General features: G+C 31.4%; 1 protein-coding gene across 5 annotated transcripts in view; it reads left to right on the top strand.

Annotated features, from left to right (window-relative positions):
• Nucleotides 1-17685, top strand: part of LOC132737854 (coiled-coil domain-containing protein 87-like) — a 31374-nt gene that overhangs the window by 9437 nt on the left and 4252 nt on the right. The window contains exons 13-27 of one of the 5 annotated variants that reach the window (XM_060725214.1): nt 268-448; nt 861-992; nt 1741-1841; nt 3479-3542; nt 4154-4255; nt 4776-4892; nt 5492-5655; nt 6004-6055; nt 9433-9459; nt 10739-10765; nt 14577-14759; nt 15249-15430; nt 16197-16312; nt 16719-16830; nt 17573-17651. In XM_060725214.1, the coding sequence (XP_060581197.1) occupies nt 268-448; nt 861-992; nt 1741-1841; nt 3479-3542; nt 4154-4255; nt 4776-4892; nt 5492-5655; nt 6004-6055; nt 9433-9459; nt 10739-10765; nt 14577-14759; nt 15249-15430; nt 16197-16312; nt 16719-16830; nt 17573-17651 (1639 nt within the window). Of the gene's footprint in view, nt 1-267; nt 449-860; nt 993-1740; nt 1842-3478; nt 3543-4153; nt 4256-4775; nt 4893-5491; nt 5656-6003; nt 6056-9432; nt 9460-10738; nt 10766-12564; nt 12586-14576; nt 14760-15248; nt 15431-16196; nt 16313-16718; nt 16831-17572; nt 17652-17685 lie in introns of all 5 variants that reach the window. The other 4 variants (XM_060725218.1, XM_060725217.1, XM_060725216.1 and 1 more) reach the window with 4 other exon arrangements.

Here is a 17685-nt window from a genome sequence, read left to right as displayed (position 1 = left end):
CATTTGCGTTATATACAAACATAGCTTTAAAGCACCCTAATGTTAGTGTATCACTATAGGCACATCAATGAAAAATGATTTTTTGCATCTAAACAGTCTTTCATTAGGGTATGTGATCAATAGAATATTACATGTATATTAGTGTAACTTCATTACTGATTTTATTCAACTTGTTCAATAAATTTAGTATTAAACCTACACTCATTCAATACCTTCTATGTAGAGGAGAAATAAAACGTGTGGTATTGTACATGTATATATTATCAGGATGTCAAAGGAGACTAAGTCTAAAGAAAAGGTTTTAATGAAACGTTCCAACTCGTTACCACAAATACAGATGGGTGAGAGTTTGATGGAAGAACTTGGTGTAGAGGAAAATGTGAGGGAAGATAAACTCATCAGTCAGGAAATAGAACGTCTACAAGGGGAGAATGCCAGAAATGATGCTGTAAGTAGTGCTGTAGTGATGATTTATTTATCTTATTATCTGATGTTCTCTTAATGGAAACTCAAATTAAGATAAATTAAAATCTAAAACAATCTGTAACCATATGATTATGCAAATACAAACTCTTTATGCATGTTAATTGGTTTTGTATTTAAAGTTTCTGTGAATTTATTTGGATTGGTAATAAGTTGTATTAGGTGTTAAGCTTTAAAGCTTAGATAAGCATAGTTATCAAAGTGGAATGCATGGGATATAACTTGAACCTGACAGGCATACTACATACATTTTGAAAAGCATGCCTATCGGACAGCTTTTCAGAAAGTATGTAATTGAGGGGCAAAGATTTAAAGGTTTACAAAAACATATAATCTTTGTGATGCCATTATATACTTATGATAATTTATTTCTGTAGGAGAAGGAACTGAAAGCTAGTAAAGTACCTCAGCCAGGAACAAGAGAATATATCTCCAAAGATTTACAGAATCTTCTTGGCAAGTCTGAGAAGGAGAAAAAATCAGATGAGGATATGCCTCCTCTACTTCAGGTAATAACTCTTAGTGCTCCCTCTCCTTCAAGTAGTAAGCCTTAGTGCATCCTCTCTAAAAATTAAAAACCCTGTCAGTGCTTCCTCCCTTTCAGGTAATTACCCTCTGAGCCTCCTTCAGGTAATAAACCTCTCAGTGCTACCTCTCCTTAAGGTAAAAACTCTCCTAGTGCCCCCTTTCACCTTCAGGTAAAATCCTCTTACTGCCTCCTCTTTTTCACTTACCCTGTTAGTACTTGCTCCCCTTCAGGTAATAATCCATGAAGTGTCTCCTCTCCTTCTGATTATGATCCTCTCATTTTCTAACCTCCTTTAGGTAAAAAACCTCTCACTGCCTCCTCTCCTTAAGTTAATAACCTTGTCGTAACTTCCTTACCTTCAAGTCATAACCCTCAATGTGTCTCCTCTCCTTTCAGTGATAATTCTCAATTACCTCCTGGCCTTCAGGTAATAACTCTCTCAGAGACTACTCCATTTCAGGTAATAATCCTGTGACAGCTACCATCATTAGTAAAGCCACTATAGTATGTTAACCATACATATCATTGAATACAGTCATGTAAGGGAAGCCTTTCAGCTAGTTACAAGAAGGCTGCTTGTTCTACTGTGATCTCTGTCTGGCTGAAATAATTACATAACATGTTAACATTTGACTGTGACTAAATCAGTCAACTGAAATTGCAAAAAAAAAGATAACAATACAACTGATATGATATGAAATTTTACATTTTAATGACTTTACATACAGGCAATAACAACCAGCTACAAGCATGATGGACAGAAGGCTGTTCTAGAGAAGAAACTGGCAGAACTGAAAGAAAAGGAAAGAAAGGATCATGAGCAAAAGAGGTAGAATATTTTTGTAACAAAATACTTGAACAATGTAAATAACAACAAAATGGTTAATAGTTGTCAAAGGCAATTTCAGAATCAGAAAACATCAAAGTAGAAATACATACATCTTAATTAAAAAGGGTAGATTCAAGTATCAGAAAACATTGAAGTTTGAACAATTAGGAAACCATGTATGGTGTATTAAACTTATACTGCAAAACTGCTCAGGATGTCAAATCGTGGTCACTAAAGCATAATCAGTTCTATTCAATTCAAGTTTATTGCATACAGCATGTAAATATACTATGCCTATTGCTCAATACAATTAAACATTTTATGATATGGAGCACAGAGAATGCATAAAATGTTTTCAGAAGAAACAAAAATATGTGTATCAAAAGTTAAAGTAAAACACAATAGTTTAAGTTACAAATTGTCATATCATAACCACAACAAAAGACAAACTAATTGAAACATATGCTAGAAACAATATAAAATCTGGTTTTGATATGCATTTCTTTTTATGCCCCCACCATAAAATGGCTTTGGCATATAGTGTTACCTTGTTCCATCATTCCGTCATCATCAGTTTCCGTTCATTATCTTAGTAACTGTTGCACACATTCAGCTCAAATTTGACATAAGGATATATCTTAAGAAAATACAGGTCAAGTTTGAATTTGGTCATGGCCAGATGATGTTTGACAGAGTTATGCCCCTTGATGAAATTTTCAGTTTTCGTTCATTATCTCCCCAATGGTACTACACAGTCAACTGAAATTTGATATATGGAAACATCAAAGAAATGCACAGGTCAAGTTTGAATTTGGTCATGGTTCAATGATTTTTTGACAGAGTTATGCCCCTTTCACTTTGAAAATAATATGAAAATTTAAGTTTCCGTTCATTATTGCCCAAACAGTATTACACATTCAACTCTAATTTGACATAAGGATACATCAAAGGAAATGCGCAGGTCAAGTTCTAATTTGGTCATGGTTCAATGATTTTTAGCAGAGTTATGCCCCATTCACTTGGAAAATAATATGAAATTTTCACTTTCCATTCATTATCTCCCCAAAATTTGTACATATTCAACTCATATTTAACATATGGATATGTCATAAGAATACACAGGTCATAATTGAATTTGGTCATAGTTTGAACTTTGAAAAAGATCAGAAAATTTTAGTTTCCGTTCATTATCCCCCAATATGTACATATTTAACTCAAATTTGACATATAGAATAAACAGTTCAAGTTTGAATTTGTCGTGGTTCAATGATTTTGGACAAAGTTTATCTCTCTTGAATGTTGGAAAAATTTTGAATTTTCAGTTTCAGCATTCATACTTTTGTGGAAATGTATGTAGTCATTATTTTGGTTACAAATATGCAATATGCAATTTATAAAGAGTTAACACTGAATAGTTTCAGTGCCTTGAACTTTTTATTAAAATGGTTTGTGTTAACATAGAATAGTTTTAAGGGCTTTGAAAAAAATAGTTTGTGCAAACAAATTTGGAACTAAATATTATAATATCTGAAATTTTGGCTGCATGCGGGGGCATCTGTGGCGTGACAACACATTTCTAGTTTTTTCAATGCAAAGATGAGATCATTCATATTAATAAATCATTATCTATTTTACAGCATTCCATTGAGGGAACCTACACATCCCCAACCTGCTGTTGTTAAAGCCAAACTACCAAACCAGGTACAATTATACTTCCTGTAAAAGTCAAGTCTTCAAATATACCACACTGCCTCATTTCATATATGATCTATTGATAGTTTGATTTGGTTTTACGTCACACCGACACAGTATAGGTCATTTGGCGACGTTCCAGTTTTACTGGTGGAGGAAGACCTCAGGTGCCCTTTCGTGCATTATTTCAGGCAGAACTGGCACCTTAGTAGAACCACCTACGTTCCGTAAGCTATCTGGATAGCTTTCTCACATGAAAGAATCCAAAGTCCCTGTCGGGATTTGAACCCACAGCGGTGTGGGGCAATTGGTTTGAAGTCAACAACCTTAACCACTCGCCAACTGACGCCCCATGATCTGTTAATAATATTTACTTCTAGCTGTAATGATATACATGTACATTAAGCAGTAATAACCTTCTACAGCCTTTTAATGGTATACTTTAGGCAGTATTATTATTATTGAAACAGTAATAAACTATATAGGCCTTTAATCATATACTATAAATAGTTATTGTTTATATTTTGACCACTGATTGCTGGTGATGTTATTAATTAAAAGAAGAATTTGAGCAAAAATAAGTTGTAGAAAATGTAACCTTGTGTACAATTATATTATAGATGGAGGTTCGAGCGTCGGACATCAGGGTGTCAGAAAGAGTGTGTATGTCTTCTATTACCCTGGATAGATATGCTACAGTCTATAATGATCTTCTAGAGGAGGTTTGTATTGTCATACATGTTCATTTCTTTTCTTTTTCTAAATAGATTCATTAAACATAGTCAAATCTCTAACGGTCTATGCCACTGATTATTAATCTGTGGTATTCGTGAAGTAATGAACATTTAATTTTAGAAAACATTTGACTCAAGGTATAAATATTAATACTCAACTGATAGGTCAAAATTCCTTACTCTATATATACAATGTATTATGTGTATTTATGTAAATAAAACATTTATAAATAAGATCCTATTTAGAATACAACATTTATAATAGTTGTTTCTTTCTTTATTTTTTAAAGAAGTGACTTGTCAATTTGGCACATATCCATAAAGTCACAAAAATCTGTTTTGTTTTACATGTTGTTTCTTTATTTCACCAACAAGAATGTCTTGGGAAGTTTTGAATTATCTTGATTTTAATATTGTTTTAACTGACTCTGTCAACTCAGTTATAGTTATTGTCTACATATGAAGAAATTATGTCTATTTATGAAAGATGTTATTTGTTAATTGATAGATTGATGCTGCCACAGTAAAGCAGCTAGACAGGAATCTGTTCCTAGGAGATGAAATACGTGAAGTTTACCAGGAGATAATGAGAACTATACCTAGTCAGCATCTAGACCTTGATGATGTAAGATATGTTCATACCCTTTACTTTAAAATAATTGAGAATGGTTACTTGATTGAAGAAATGTAAAACATTTTAAATAATGTACTCATGTTGCTTTTTTTTTTGTGTTGCTTTCTTTTGTCAAACAATGAAAGTGCATCTTGTATGATACTTATTTAACACTAAACTGAATAAAATATTAACCAGGTCCTGTTTTTGACAAGCAAGAACTATTAACTATACTTTCATGACTATACGTGTAGTTTAGTTCTAAACAGCATCAATAATTTATAACAAAATAAGTTGTAATATCTGTTTAAAAATATGTAGATAAATAATGATAAATAATGTTGGTATAAAGGTTTAGGTTTTTTACTAAGGAATATTACATTTCATGTTTATATTTAATGTATTGCTGCAACATTGCTACATTTGTATTGGCATCAACATAAAAAATAATCAGATAATGATGTCCATAAACTTGCTAAATTCATTAGTTTTCTTTCATTTTAACTGTTCTGTGTAAGAATTTTAGAAATTATATGATTTAAAGATAACTTGTTAAATGGCTGATACAGTAAATGAAGACATTTGTTATTTATTTATACCTGTTTGATTAGGATGAGTCAGTTGTACCTGCCGCAGACTCTGTAAATATGTCGGGGACAATGGCCTCAGCATCTCTTGTACGTAAACGTTCAGACAGAGTGATCAATCCAGCATTTACAAAGCCAAGTATTAAACCACCATGGGGAGAGATGGATCAGAAACAATGGGTCAAAACGTAAATAATTACTATATCATATCATATATATCAATTATTATATTCTATAAAACTTGAATATGGGTATTATATTGGATTATAACAGCCACTTTACTGCCTCTTAAAAGTTGTTTTTCGGGTCGTTTACCGCCATTGTCATACGGAGTTCAAACACCGAAACATAACACATTTTGCCTGAGCCCTACATCTAGTTGATTCATGTCTTTCTCAAGTGCTTTAGCATACAAAGTCTCATAAAGCTTTGTCTTGGTAAATTTCAATGTTAGGTATAGCCAAGTCCATAATCATAGAAATAATTAGCATTGTAAAAAAACAAGTGCAAGAAATTTCTTTTTTATTTTGTAACAGCCCTAACAATCCACCCAAGAATTTCCAGGGAGAAGATGTTTTTGCACCTCTTGTAAGTACTATTTAAGTATTTATGCTTAAAATTTACATCAAGATGCCATGACTTAATTAGAATTGAAGAACAACTTCTTGTTTGATACCACTTTATTGAAATGTAATTTAATTAGGTTTGAGAACCTTTCAAGCTTTTATGTTAAAGATATAGTTATTAGAACTGTTTCCATTTCAGATACTAGTAGTTCTATTATATCTGTTTAATTTAGATTTTAGAAACAGTCATCAACAAATTTTTAACTTTGCTAAATTAGCTAGGTTATTAGAGCAGTAGTTTTTTTAAAAAGCATATTTCATCTTGTTAGTAAGTCATATTTATGCCAGAGAGCCATATATATATATTTAACAGCCTCACTCACAAGTACAATTTATAGAGCCAGGTTAGATTGCATATCTATACAGTCTAACCAAAGTCTTTCCTGTATTAGCTGATAGAATTTTCATCATGCTGTCCCTTAAATTGATAAAAGAAAAGTCCATAAATAGAAGCTGGACAAGTTCAGGCAAGATATTCAGGAAGGGCAGTTTTAGATTTCATTTTATAAACAGTCGGAAGTAAACATTTTATAAACACAATGAGTTACTTCACACATTACTATAAGAGTAACCAGATTTTTTCCTTCTTTCACATGAAAAGTATTTCTGAATAATGTTCATTTTGTTTTAAAACTGAGCATAATTTATGTTATAACCAAAGATTTATTTTGTTGTAGATAAAGTAAGTTAGCTTACAGTAAAAATTTTTTAAAAGGGAGGCCGTTTTCTATCTGGACTCTGTTTTAATATATACGTCTTATCATTGTACAGACATTTAATACAGAATGTTTAAGACAAAACTTTACAGCATACAATGTGGAGTTAACAGAGATGGTTAACAGTATCACTTATAATATGTCATTTAAGCTATTAGTGTAATGACATCACTATGACTAATTGTTTATATTATATGTAATTATATGTTATCTATATGTATTGTATATATTAATGAATGAAAATGACATAACTATAACATATTGTATATATTATATGGTAATTATATGTTATCTATATGTATGATGTATAGTGGGAAGAAGAGGTATGTATGAGTTCCAAGGCCTTACAGCTTTTTTTTGCATGCAATAAAAACAGTTCCTTAATATGAGGGTTGTCCAAAAAATCCGTGCACTGCAGTTATTGTCGTGAGAGTAATTGATAAAAAACCAAGAATTATATATCACTTTAAGGGGAAATCTGTCTCAAATAAGAAAACAAAAGAAAAAGACGTGTAACCGGCGTGTTAGGAAAACGAATCGTCATACCGTTACCTTAGTAACGAAATACCGGCGCACGACAAAAAATTGGGTTAGTTCATTATTTTGATGCATAACTGTATCCTTAAAACACTGCATATAAACGTCAAAATTAAGGGAAAAGTGTTTCTACGTATTCCTAATTTCACAAGAAAATATGACGTCATTTGCCGTAATGTAACAGTCGTTAACAAAAATTTCCGTGTGGTCGTAAATACAGTCATTACGTGAAAATGTCAGTCGCTAAACGTCTGGAAATACGGACGATCATTAAATTATGCACAAATATTGGTAAAACACCGACATATACCAACAAAAAACTTAAAATAGCAAGCGGGGCCAGTTCAATGTCACGAAGGCAGGTTTTTAAAATGGCACAAACGCTTTGTTGAGAGGCGAGAGTCGGAAGACGATGACAACTGATCAGGCAGACCTTCATCCGTAATGGCGGCGCATGTGACGAGGGTTGTCGAATATATTCATGCACTGGTGGAATATGTTTCATGTAGGTTGCATAAGAACAATAAAAACTACAAAATACTTTGCACCAGTCATTCTTCTATCGACAGTAAAACAAATTACGACATAAAAAGCAAATGGCACTTTATAAGCAACAAAAAATTAATACAATCACAGTAATGAACTAACTCAATTTTTTTGTCGTGCGCCAGTATTACGTTACTAAGGTAACTGTATGACGATTCGTTTTCAGGATACACCGGTTACACGGCATTTTCTTTTGTTTTCTTATTTGAGACAGATTTCCCCTTCAAATGATATATAACGACAATAACTGCAGTGCACAAATTTTTTGGACAACCCTCGTACAGTACCCTAATGCCTTGTTCAAAAAGTTTACTCAATTCCAGCAATATTTATTCTTAATTTTCTCTCGTCCAAAATATCCTAATTTTTAATTTCATTAAAGCTGCATTGCATTTTCATTTCATAATGTTAAGTAATTTATTAAAGAAAAAATCATTGAGTTGTTATGGTAGAAGGTGTTCAAGGTGTGATAAAAAGATAATTCAATTTATCCTGTTTTACAATGTTTATTATAACATTACTTCCTACAAAACTCTAACACACCAAGATAATCCCAGAAACAATTTATAGATTATGCATGAAAATTAAAAACTAAAGTTAATTATTGATTTAAAATTCCTGTAACACAATATGTTTCATAACGTGATTTATGCTAAACAAACTAGTAGCAAATCAAGAAAAAAAATTTGACCATAATGGAAGTTCTTTTTAAGATAATTTTTTGTCTGTCAAAAATGCTGTTTACATTTTAATATTGAGAGAGTGTCACAGCTTATTTGATGGATATAGTTTTTTGTTACAGATGTTAATCAGAATAGAATATGATTACTTATATATTTTATACTTACCATAATCTGAATTTATAATTTTTCAGTATAATTTGTATACTCAAAATGTTAAATAAAACTGAAAAACTATCTCACCAACTGTCAAATAGCATGTTAAAGTTAAGGACTTCCAGTAACATATAATGAGTATAAGTTAGAACAATATTTGTTAGTTAATCACTCTGTAAGTTAATAATGCTGGCTAGTGCAGGCATTTTAAACAGTTTATATTATCCCACTCTGCTTTCATTATAAACAGCTGATTTACATTTTCAGGCACTTTTTATTATGCTTGTTTTAAGAGAATACAACAAATAACCAGAAAAAAATGTTGTGTTTTAATGCCTTGACATAGATGGTGGCAACATATTTTATTTTCCCCTTTATTTATTTTATCTATTATTTAAAAAAAATGGAATATCGTTTTCAAGTCATTAACTGTTGTCTCCAGGCATGTAAAAAAAAACTGGGCTGAGCAAATTCATTTTTTTATGTTAGATGATGTCAGATGATCAAATCTGAATGTATTGTCTGATATTTAAAACATGTAGAATATTGTGATAATTGCATAGATAGGTTGATTCAAGCTGTATGGACATTGTTTACATTTCTGTTTGTAGAGATAGTCTGCAGTAAATGACAACAGCAACAGACCGATCATTGTCTATCTTATAATACTGACATAATGTCTCATGAATGGTTGTTGTTTTCAGAGCAATCTAGAAGATATACTACAATTGGTAAATGCTGAGATTTTATGCTGCCAGCAATTAATAACACCCCACCCACAATATCCTATCATCTACATTTGCTTCCCATGCCTTTCTAACATGTCTGATTGTTTTCATATGAAATTGTTAGTTGATTGTATGTTGTTGTTGTTTTCCATTTTAAAATTGATACCTACAACTGGACTGTCATATGATAAAGAGTGATGGTGTTGGTAGTTTTCACTCTGAATCACATCTGTAAGCCACATTGAATTACCAGAGCACAATTTGATCACTGCATCGTTCCTGGGCAGGGTGCCAAGCAGTTAACAAGTACTAGTTGTCTTAACTTCCACAAGGAACTGAAATGTCTGTACAACCCAGAGCAGAGGTACAGTGGGAATGACCATAGAAAAGATTTCATGATCAATCAAAACAAAAGTGACATGCACCATCTGGGAATCGAACCCAGGTCGCCTGTTTTACAGTCTTAATGCTCTACCTATTGAGCTAACCAGACGGCTTTTCATGATAAAGATACATTATCATGTGTATGAACTTACATTGAGGATCACAAAATGAAAGGAGAGGGCAGTCACATAGTGTTGACATACATGTATTACTCAATGTGTACTTTAATGTCTATCATTTGTTCAATTTTAAATGTTGTAGATGATGTAGAATTATTTTATGAAGATATAGATGAAAGACAAAATAACCAACTTAAAAGACTTTGATATAAGTAGCAGTATTGGACCTTAAATGGCTTAAACTAACAGTGGACAATTACAAACTAGGATTATTTTTATCAGTTCCATAGTTACGTCATTAAGGATAAGGTTGATATAATTTCATTATATCTGTAGCAATTAAAGCAGTAGTCACCTGATTTTCACGTTTTACAGCAGCATTAAGCAAAATAATCACAAAATAATCACAGAACTCATCATCTAACAGAAACAAACAATCATTTTGCTATAGCTGTGCTAAATTGTATTTTTTTCATATAAACAGTATTAACTTATTTAACTTATTGATGAATAAGTTCAAAACTAAACTATTCCGATATATTCTCAATACATGTATTATACAGTAATTATATATGCGGGCAGTGTCTAGTAGTTTTTTGTTTTGAAGTAAGATGAATTTAATTTTCTGCATAACTAGACACACATTATAATGATATGTACATACAAATCTTTAAGGTTCAGTTTCAGTGATTGTATTATTATTTATTAATATCTCATGCCAGTGTACACTTTCTGTAAGAAGATGATATATATCATGTAGTGACTCTACTGTTTTACAGACCCCCATACAAGAGCTGTTAGATATGGTATATTAAATGTGGTTGAATAGGTTTTCATTGATTTTGGTGATATCTAATTCTAATATAATATGTTACATCATTGATCATTTGTGTATGTTGACTTTTCTTTTCTGAAGTTTTACCTAACACAAAGTATATATGAGCCGTGTCACGACAAAACCAACATAATGGTTTGCGACCAGCATGGATCCAGACCAGCCTGTGCATCCGTGCAGTCTGATCAGGATCCATGCTGTTTGCTATCAGTTTCTCTACTTGTAATAGAGTGGATAAGCGAACAGCATGGGTCCTGATCAGACTGCGCGGATGCGCAGGCTGGTCTGGATCCATGCTGGTCGCAAACGCACTATGCTGGTTTTGTCGTGACGCGGCTCATATGTTATGTTGTATTTTTGTGTCTTGATAAACATTTTTTATGTTTCAAAGATTGTTAAGAAGTTAAATCAATGATATTTTGAATGATGTTAACATTGTCATATAAAAACAGTGGGTTTAAAGCCCTCATGGGATCACACTCAAGTTCCCTCAGTTGAACTACAATGCTTTCCTGTAACTAGTTAGTTTGAATTTAAATGAAGTATCATTCTTACTTACAGCTGACTAAAACACATTCTTTGATGGAAAATAAAGGCTAATTGATTTGCAGTTTTAAAATTGTTTTGTTTTGTGTTTTAATTTACTAACTAGGTACCATGATGGAGAGAAAGTATTCTATGTATGTAATATGGTTTCACGTTCTTTGGCCGAGAATGTATTGTATGTATGTAATATGTGATCACATTCTTTTCCTGACAAAGAAGTTTATGTGTGTAATATGGCTTCACATTCTTCTCCCTACAGGGTATCCTAAATCACATGAATGGTTATTGTTACACAAAGTGTTGTCTAGGCTTGTTTGTTGTTGCTGATGTTTTAAGATGATGAAACAAGCATATGTTTAAAACTTTCAGTATTAAATTAATGTACAGCAAACATAATCATCATCTTAGTGCAGTAATGGTTTAACTCCCCCTTGTGGCTGAGGGGTTGCCTTTAAGGATTGAGGCATCAGAATTGCAGCCACTGTTTATCCCTGCATGATTGTAAGATTTGAATTACTTGAGTCTATACATCTCTTAGATCCAGGTGTTTTTGATCCCTGGTGTTGCTTTAAGTTTGTACCACCAGATTATCCAAAATCATCTTTCCTGTTTTGGCACCAGATGACTTAAATTGTGTTGTTGTGCCGTAAAACCAAACAAAGCTCACAAAAAACGGTTAAACTCCTATTAAATTATAGAAGGAGTTAACCAATTACTGCACTAAGGTGACATTATGTAAGGTGATCATTCTTTATTTAGATAAAAAGTGTACATGATAAGGAGAATACATGTATGTTGACATACAAAATTACTACTGTAAGTTTGGTCTCAATGATACCCAGGCAACATCTGAGGTTTATGAATACATATAGGTCCAGAGTTTTGCACCTGTACAGGGCACTTGTGAACATCTTTCTTTCAGCAAAACTGAAAAGGTCTCATATAACACTCTTAATGTTTGTGCAACTTGAAATCTGGTAATTTAAACAAAAGATCTTGCGTGCAACAGTATTTGTTATCAACTTGCGTTTGAACTTGATATTTTCCTACAAGCCTTGTGTGTTGCAGATGAACCTAATCTGTTACTTATGAACCTAGTCTGAAGCACATGAACTTTATCTGTTTCATATCCACCTAATGTGTTACATATGAAGTTAATGTGTTATGTATGAAGCTAATGTGTTACATACAAAGCTAATGTGATATATTTTATTGTTACTGTAGTTTGAACTTGTACCAATTATTGTAAGTATACATGTACACATGGTACTATGTAGCACTTTTATTTTGACCATCTATCATGTATCATCTACATTGCCTGATTGTTAGTTTACTCATTTTTTTTATATGTATGTTACTGTCATAATTCTTTCATTATTTATACCAACAATGCGTAAGCTTTCACACTATTATTACAGATTACATTTTTTTTATTGCACATTGTATTGCATTAAGTTATTGTTTTATTTTGTGTTTTTTTTCCATTCAAATCAGTTGTATCAGAAATAACATTCAATTTTTACATATTATTTCCGTATATGAATCTGTTAGTTAAGGGAAAATATTGCTCTTTTTAGGTAGGAAAATATTTTGATATTTCTGTCTATCAGTAAACTTAAAGTGCTTAATATAAGTTATATAAAAAAGAATCCCTAAAGAATGCCCAAAACCACAAAATTGAAAATGTTTCAGACTCGGTTTGATTGAGCCTGTTCATAGATGGTACCGGAAAGTTGAAGTTACAGTCAAAGTCACACATTACTATACAGATATAACTTCCTATTGTACAGAACACTAGTTGTTTAATAATGTAAGGAAATATGTAATTGCTTTATTAAATTTTCAATATTATTATAATACTATGAATAAAGTTAACCCGTAAGCATGCAATTATTAGAAAGCCAAAAAATTGTTTATAAAAATACAGGTTAAAAAATAATGCCCCAATGTGCATGGTGTCATACATTTATGGTTAAGTTATTATGAAAACAAATAATTGGACATCATTTAATTTATAAAAGACTGCTGTAATGTATTTCTGATTTTCTGTATTTTTTCCTCATTTATTATACTATATCATGGCAATGTATCAGTGATTTTATATATACGGCATATATTTCGAGTTATTTATACTTGTTCAGTTTGAAGTAATTATATACATGTACATGTATTATCCTCCTCATATTATGTAGCAAATTTATTTGCTTACCTTTTGTTTAAGTTGTGTGTTTATTGTACCTGGCTTGCTGTGTGGTATTTTTTCCCAGTTTCTGTTTTTTTTGCTGTTTTCTTTTTTTTGCTGACCAAATTGATGGTACATTAAGTTTATGACTCTGCAGTGACACAACTAAGATACTGTATAAATATGTTTACCCTATCTATTTGAACAATTACTTTCTGTTTTATAAGATACTGATTAATAGGGTAATTAAGTCATTTAAACTTCAAAATGTTGAAATCATAGTCAACATAATTATATAATCATAGAGTTGTCTTATAATTATATATAAAAATTAATATAAGTAATCTCAGGATTTCTCTAAAAACCAGGGTAAATACCTCTAATTGTTTACTATTTTGATACTTAAGTGCCTTTTAACTTCATATGGATTTCTCCAAGTTAAATGACAGATTAAGGCTGTGACAATAAGAGTAATGTTATATTTTATAGACTATCATTGTAACAGATCTGAAATAGACTGCAGGATCTGACTGTTCTGTTGATACTTTCAACACAACCAGCATTTATCAGGAATTTCATTCTTACACAAATAGCATTACTTTTGTTGTAAGCCCGTAATGTTAATCAGTTTGCCTGGCATATAACATGAAGTGATTGTTAATATTCATATAAATATATTTATTATCTCATTTATCAGTCCTTATTTTAATTGAATACATAAATTGTATACGGGATCAATTAAAGTTATTATATTTTATCATTTATGTGAAGTAGTCAGATACAAGTTTACAAGTTTTTTAAGTTAAGATTTAAGTTTATGATTCGATATACATTGTAGTTTGATATTCACAAAATATTATTCCATTTTAAGATAGATAAGATGAAATTCATTCAGTTTATTTCACTGAGAAATTAATCATCACTTTCACAATATTTATTTATTATCACTTTTAACGAGAGATTTTAGTTTTGAAACCATTTTAACATACAAATTTTATCTCTTTATTATTCTTCTGTCTTCTGTGAAATGATATTATTGAAATAATTTTTGTAGACACCAAACATGGACAAAGTGCATGAAGTTATACGTAACCCGACCAAAATGTCCCAGTTGTTGACGAAGGATGATATACCATCATTTGTACAAGACAAGATGGCAAGAACTTACGCCTCGTGGTTGCTATGGTGGAAATCTACTATAACCAGTGATGACTACATGAAATATCTGTCCACCCAGGTAAAACTAAAGTTGATATTTTAAATGATGGAAGATGTTTAAAATAAATGAATATTTTAATCAAAGAAATTGTGACAAAAGGATATTTTCGTGCTTTTAAAGTAAAGAAATTAAAATTTTTTTTGTTTAAAAAGAAAAATAGATTTGATTTCTTTGAAATATTGAGTGAATGTTATTTGTATTCAGAACTTGTTTTATTAGAAATGTTATCTTGTCACATAAGTACCACATTTATATTTTCTACCATGTAATAGCAATGAAACTGAACACTTTCATGCCCACTTAGTAACACTATAACAAGTTATATAAAATCTAAAACAATTAAGTAATAAAATCTCTTATAGGAGAATGTTTCAAATTCAAGTAGGTATTGTTTCCTTTTAAAATTCATATTTATTCAACAACAAAAAAAGTCCAAGTTATAGTAATTGAATCCTTCTGTGAAAAGGTGATTTTAAGCTTAGACAGTTTTTGTTTCCATGGTAACAGGAGACAGATTATATGGCAGCAGTGTTTCATTTTTACGACTCTGGAGAAGAAGATGAGGGTGAGGATGAGGGACCGTCTCAAACCCACTACCCGTTCCCGTCCGCCCTCCGTACCACGGGCATGCTGTCACAGAAACGCTCACAGTCCAGAACAACTCACTCCAGTAAACAGACTCTGGAAAAGTATATACATTTATATTTTCTGTATCATTTTTATATTTTGCATTTTTTGAAAAATATCTGAAATTCTATGGTAACCGAAATTATGGATTGTGCTATGGTAATTTACAAAATTATAACTTATTGAAAATCAATGAAAGATAATTTATTATGCTTCCTATGTTTTGTTTATGGACCATCAGTTACACCATCAGCTACTGTTATTTTGTTTATAAAGTAATGGTTACTATACTTGTTTACAGACACATGTTTACAAGGTTTTTTTATAGCATAACATTCACTTTGTTTCATTTTCAGTGTTGTTTTTTTACAATACAATATTGACAGTGTTGTTTACAGTAAAATGTTTACCATATGTGTTTACAGTACAGCATTTACAATGTTTACAGTAAAATGTTTACCATTTGTATTTTAAGTACAGCATTTACAATGTGTGTTTACAGTACAGCATTTACAATTCTTACAGTAAAATGTTTACCCTGTGTGTTTACAGTACAGCATTTACAATTTCAACAGTAAAATGTTTAACATATGTGTTAACAGTACAGCATTTATGATTTACAATGGTTTACCATTATAAGTGTGTATGCAGTACAGCATTTACAATGTTAACAGTCAAATGTTTACCATATGTGTTAACAGTACAGCATTTACAGTGTTTACAGTAAAATGTTTACCATGTGTGTATACAGTACAGCATTTACAGTGTTTACAGTAAAATGTTTACCGTGTATGTATACAGTACAGCATGTACAATGTTTGTTTACAGGGAGAAGGAGAAGAAAATAAAAGCATTACAAGAACAGAAAGCTGAGTTTCAGGAAGGATTCTGGAATGTAAACAGTGTATTATTAGGTGGACTTGGGAAAGATCCTGTCATAGAAGGTATGTAAGACTACAATATGTTGTTTATCTCTGCCATAATGCAAAAAAAGGGAGAAAACTTCACAATGACTTCCCACTTGGACTGGAGAATATCTTTTTCCTACTATCTCAGTATGACAGGATATAATTTCTGGAATTTACTGATATTCAATATCCAAAATAAGAGGTTTAACACTGGGTTTTCGTGTTCCACACCACTCTAGACTGAATGAGTTCTAACAGTGTAAAACATCAATTCAAGTTCCATAACTAAAAGAATGAACAGATGGTGTAATGATAAATATAACCATTACCAAGTAAATTTTAGCTATATGCACTTTGCTCAATACAATATTAGACATTCTTCTCAGCATAAACAAATAGCTTCTACTGTTACCAAACATAAAATATGTTCCTGTGTTTATAGAAGAGGTAGATGAATCAGCATCGAAAGCTCCCAAATCAGCGGACACTCAACGCTCGGCTAAAACACTTCAAGAGAGAGCTGCTGCTAGACACTCGGCTAAAAAGTCTCGACAGTGAGTAAACAATTTCTGTCATATTTTAAAAAGTGAACAATTAATAAAGGATTTTCCACCAGGAAAGAAACTGTTTCATATTACATAGTGCCAAGTCAATATGAAACACAGATGGCTTATGAATAGACTTTCTCTGGAATAAAGAATATTTTGGGATTTTCCCAGCTAATCTGGGGCTACAAATATTAACAGTTAAAGCTTCGAAAATAAGCACAACAATTTGACTTATCTATTGTAATGGGTAGTGCACCATGAAGCTATAACAATAAAAGTTGGTTTGTATCGGGGGATTATCTTGGAAAAACCCACATTTGCTGACTTCCGGATAACATCTGTTAACTGTTTAATTTAGTATTCACACATATTATCAGTAATGTACTATTCTCGTGGATATTTTCGGAATATGTTAATAATAGAGATGTATCAATAATACTGGGTTTAAGTATATAATATCCTGTGAGAAGTCAGGTTGTGTTGGTAGTATTTTGATAATTTTTGGATCTATTGAATTTGTGAATGTAAAACTTTAAGATAACAGTTGTAACTATTTTGTAATTTGTGACATTATAAAGTCATATGACAGTAAGATTAAAATAATAATTGTAAGGTTATCTTTAAAATTAAAAAGATTGAATATGTATTGCCTCAATCAGAGGATGTGCCTTTGTTTAAGCATGCTATTGTGTTTTGTTTTTTTTTGGTTGTTTTTTTTTCATGTTATATGTTAATCTATTAATTTCAGGGACGTAACACAGTCTAGAGCATCTAAAGTTACAACATTGACAGTAACAAGTAAACTTGAGACAGATAGATCTTCTGTGGTATGTTCCTTATGTTCTTCTTCAGTTATCTTAT

Source organism: Ruditapes philippinarum, unplaced genomic scaffold, assembly GCF_026571515.1.
Source record: "Ruditapes philippinarum isolate M1 unplaced genomic scaffold, ASM2657151v2 ctg4036_1_1_1_1, whole genome shotgun sequence".
Lineage (NCBI taxonomy): Eukaryota > Metazoa > Mollusca > Bivalvia > Venerida > Veneridae > Ruditapes > Ruditapes philippinarum.
The sequence above is the reverse complement of the archived record's forward strand: the minus strand, read 5'-3'. Positions and strand labels throughout refer to the sequence as shown.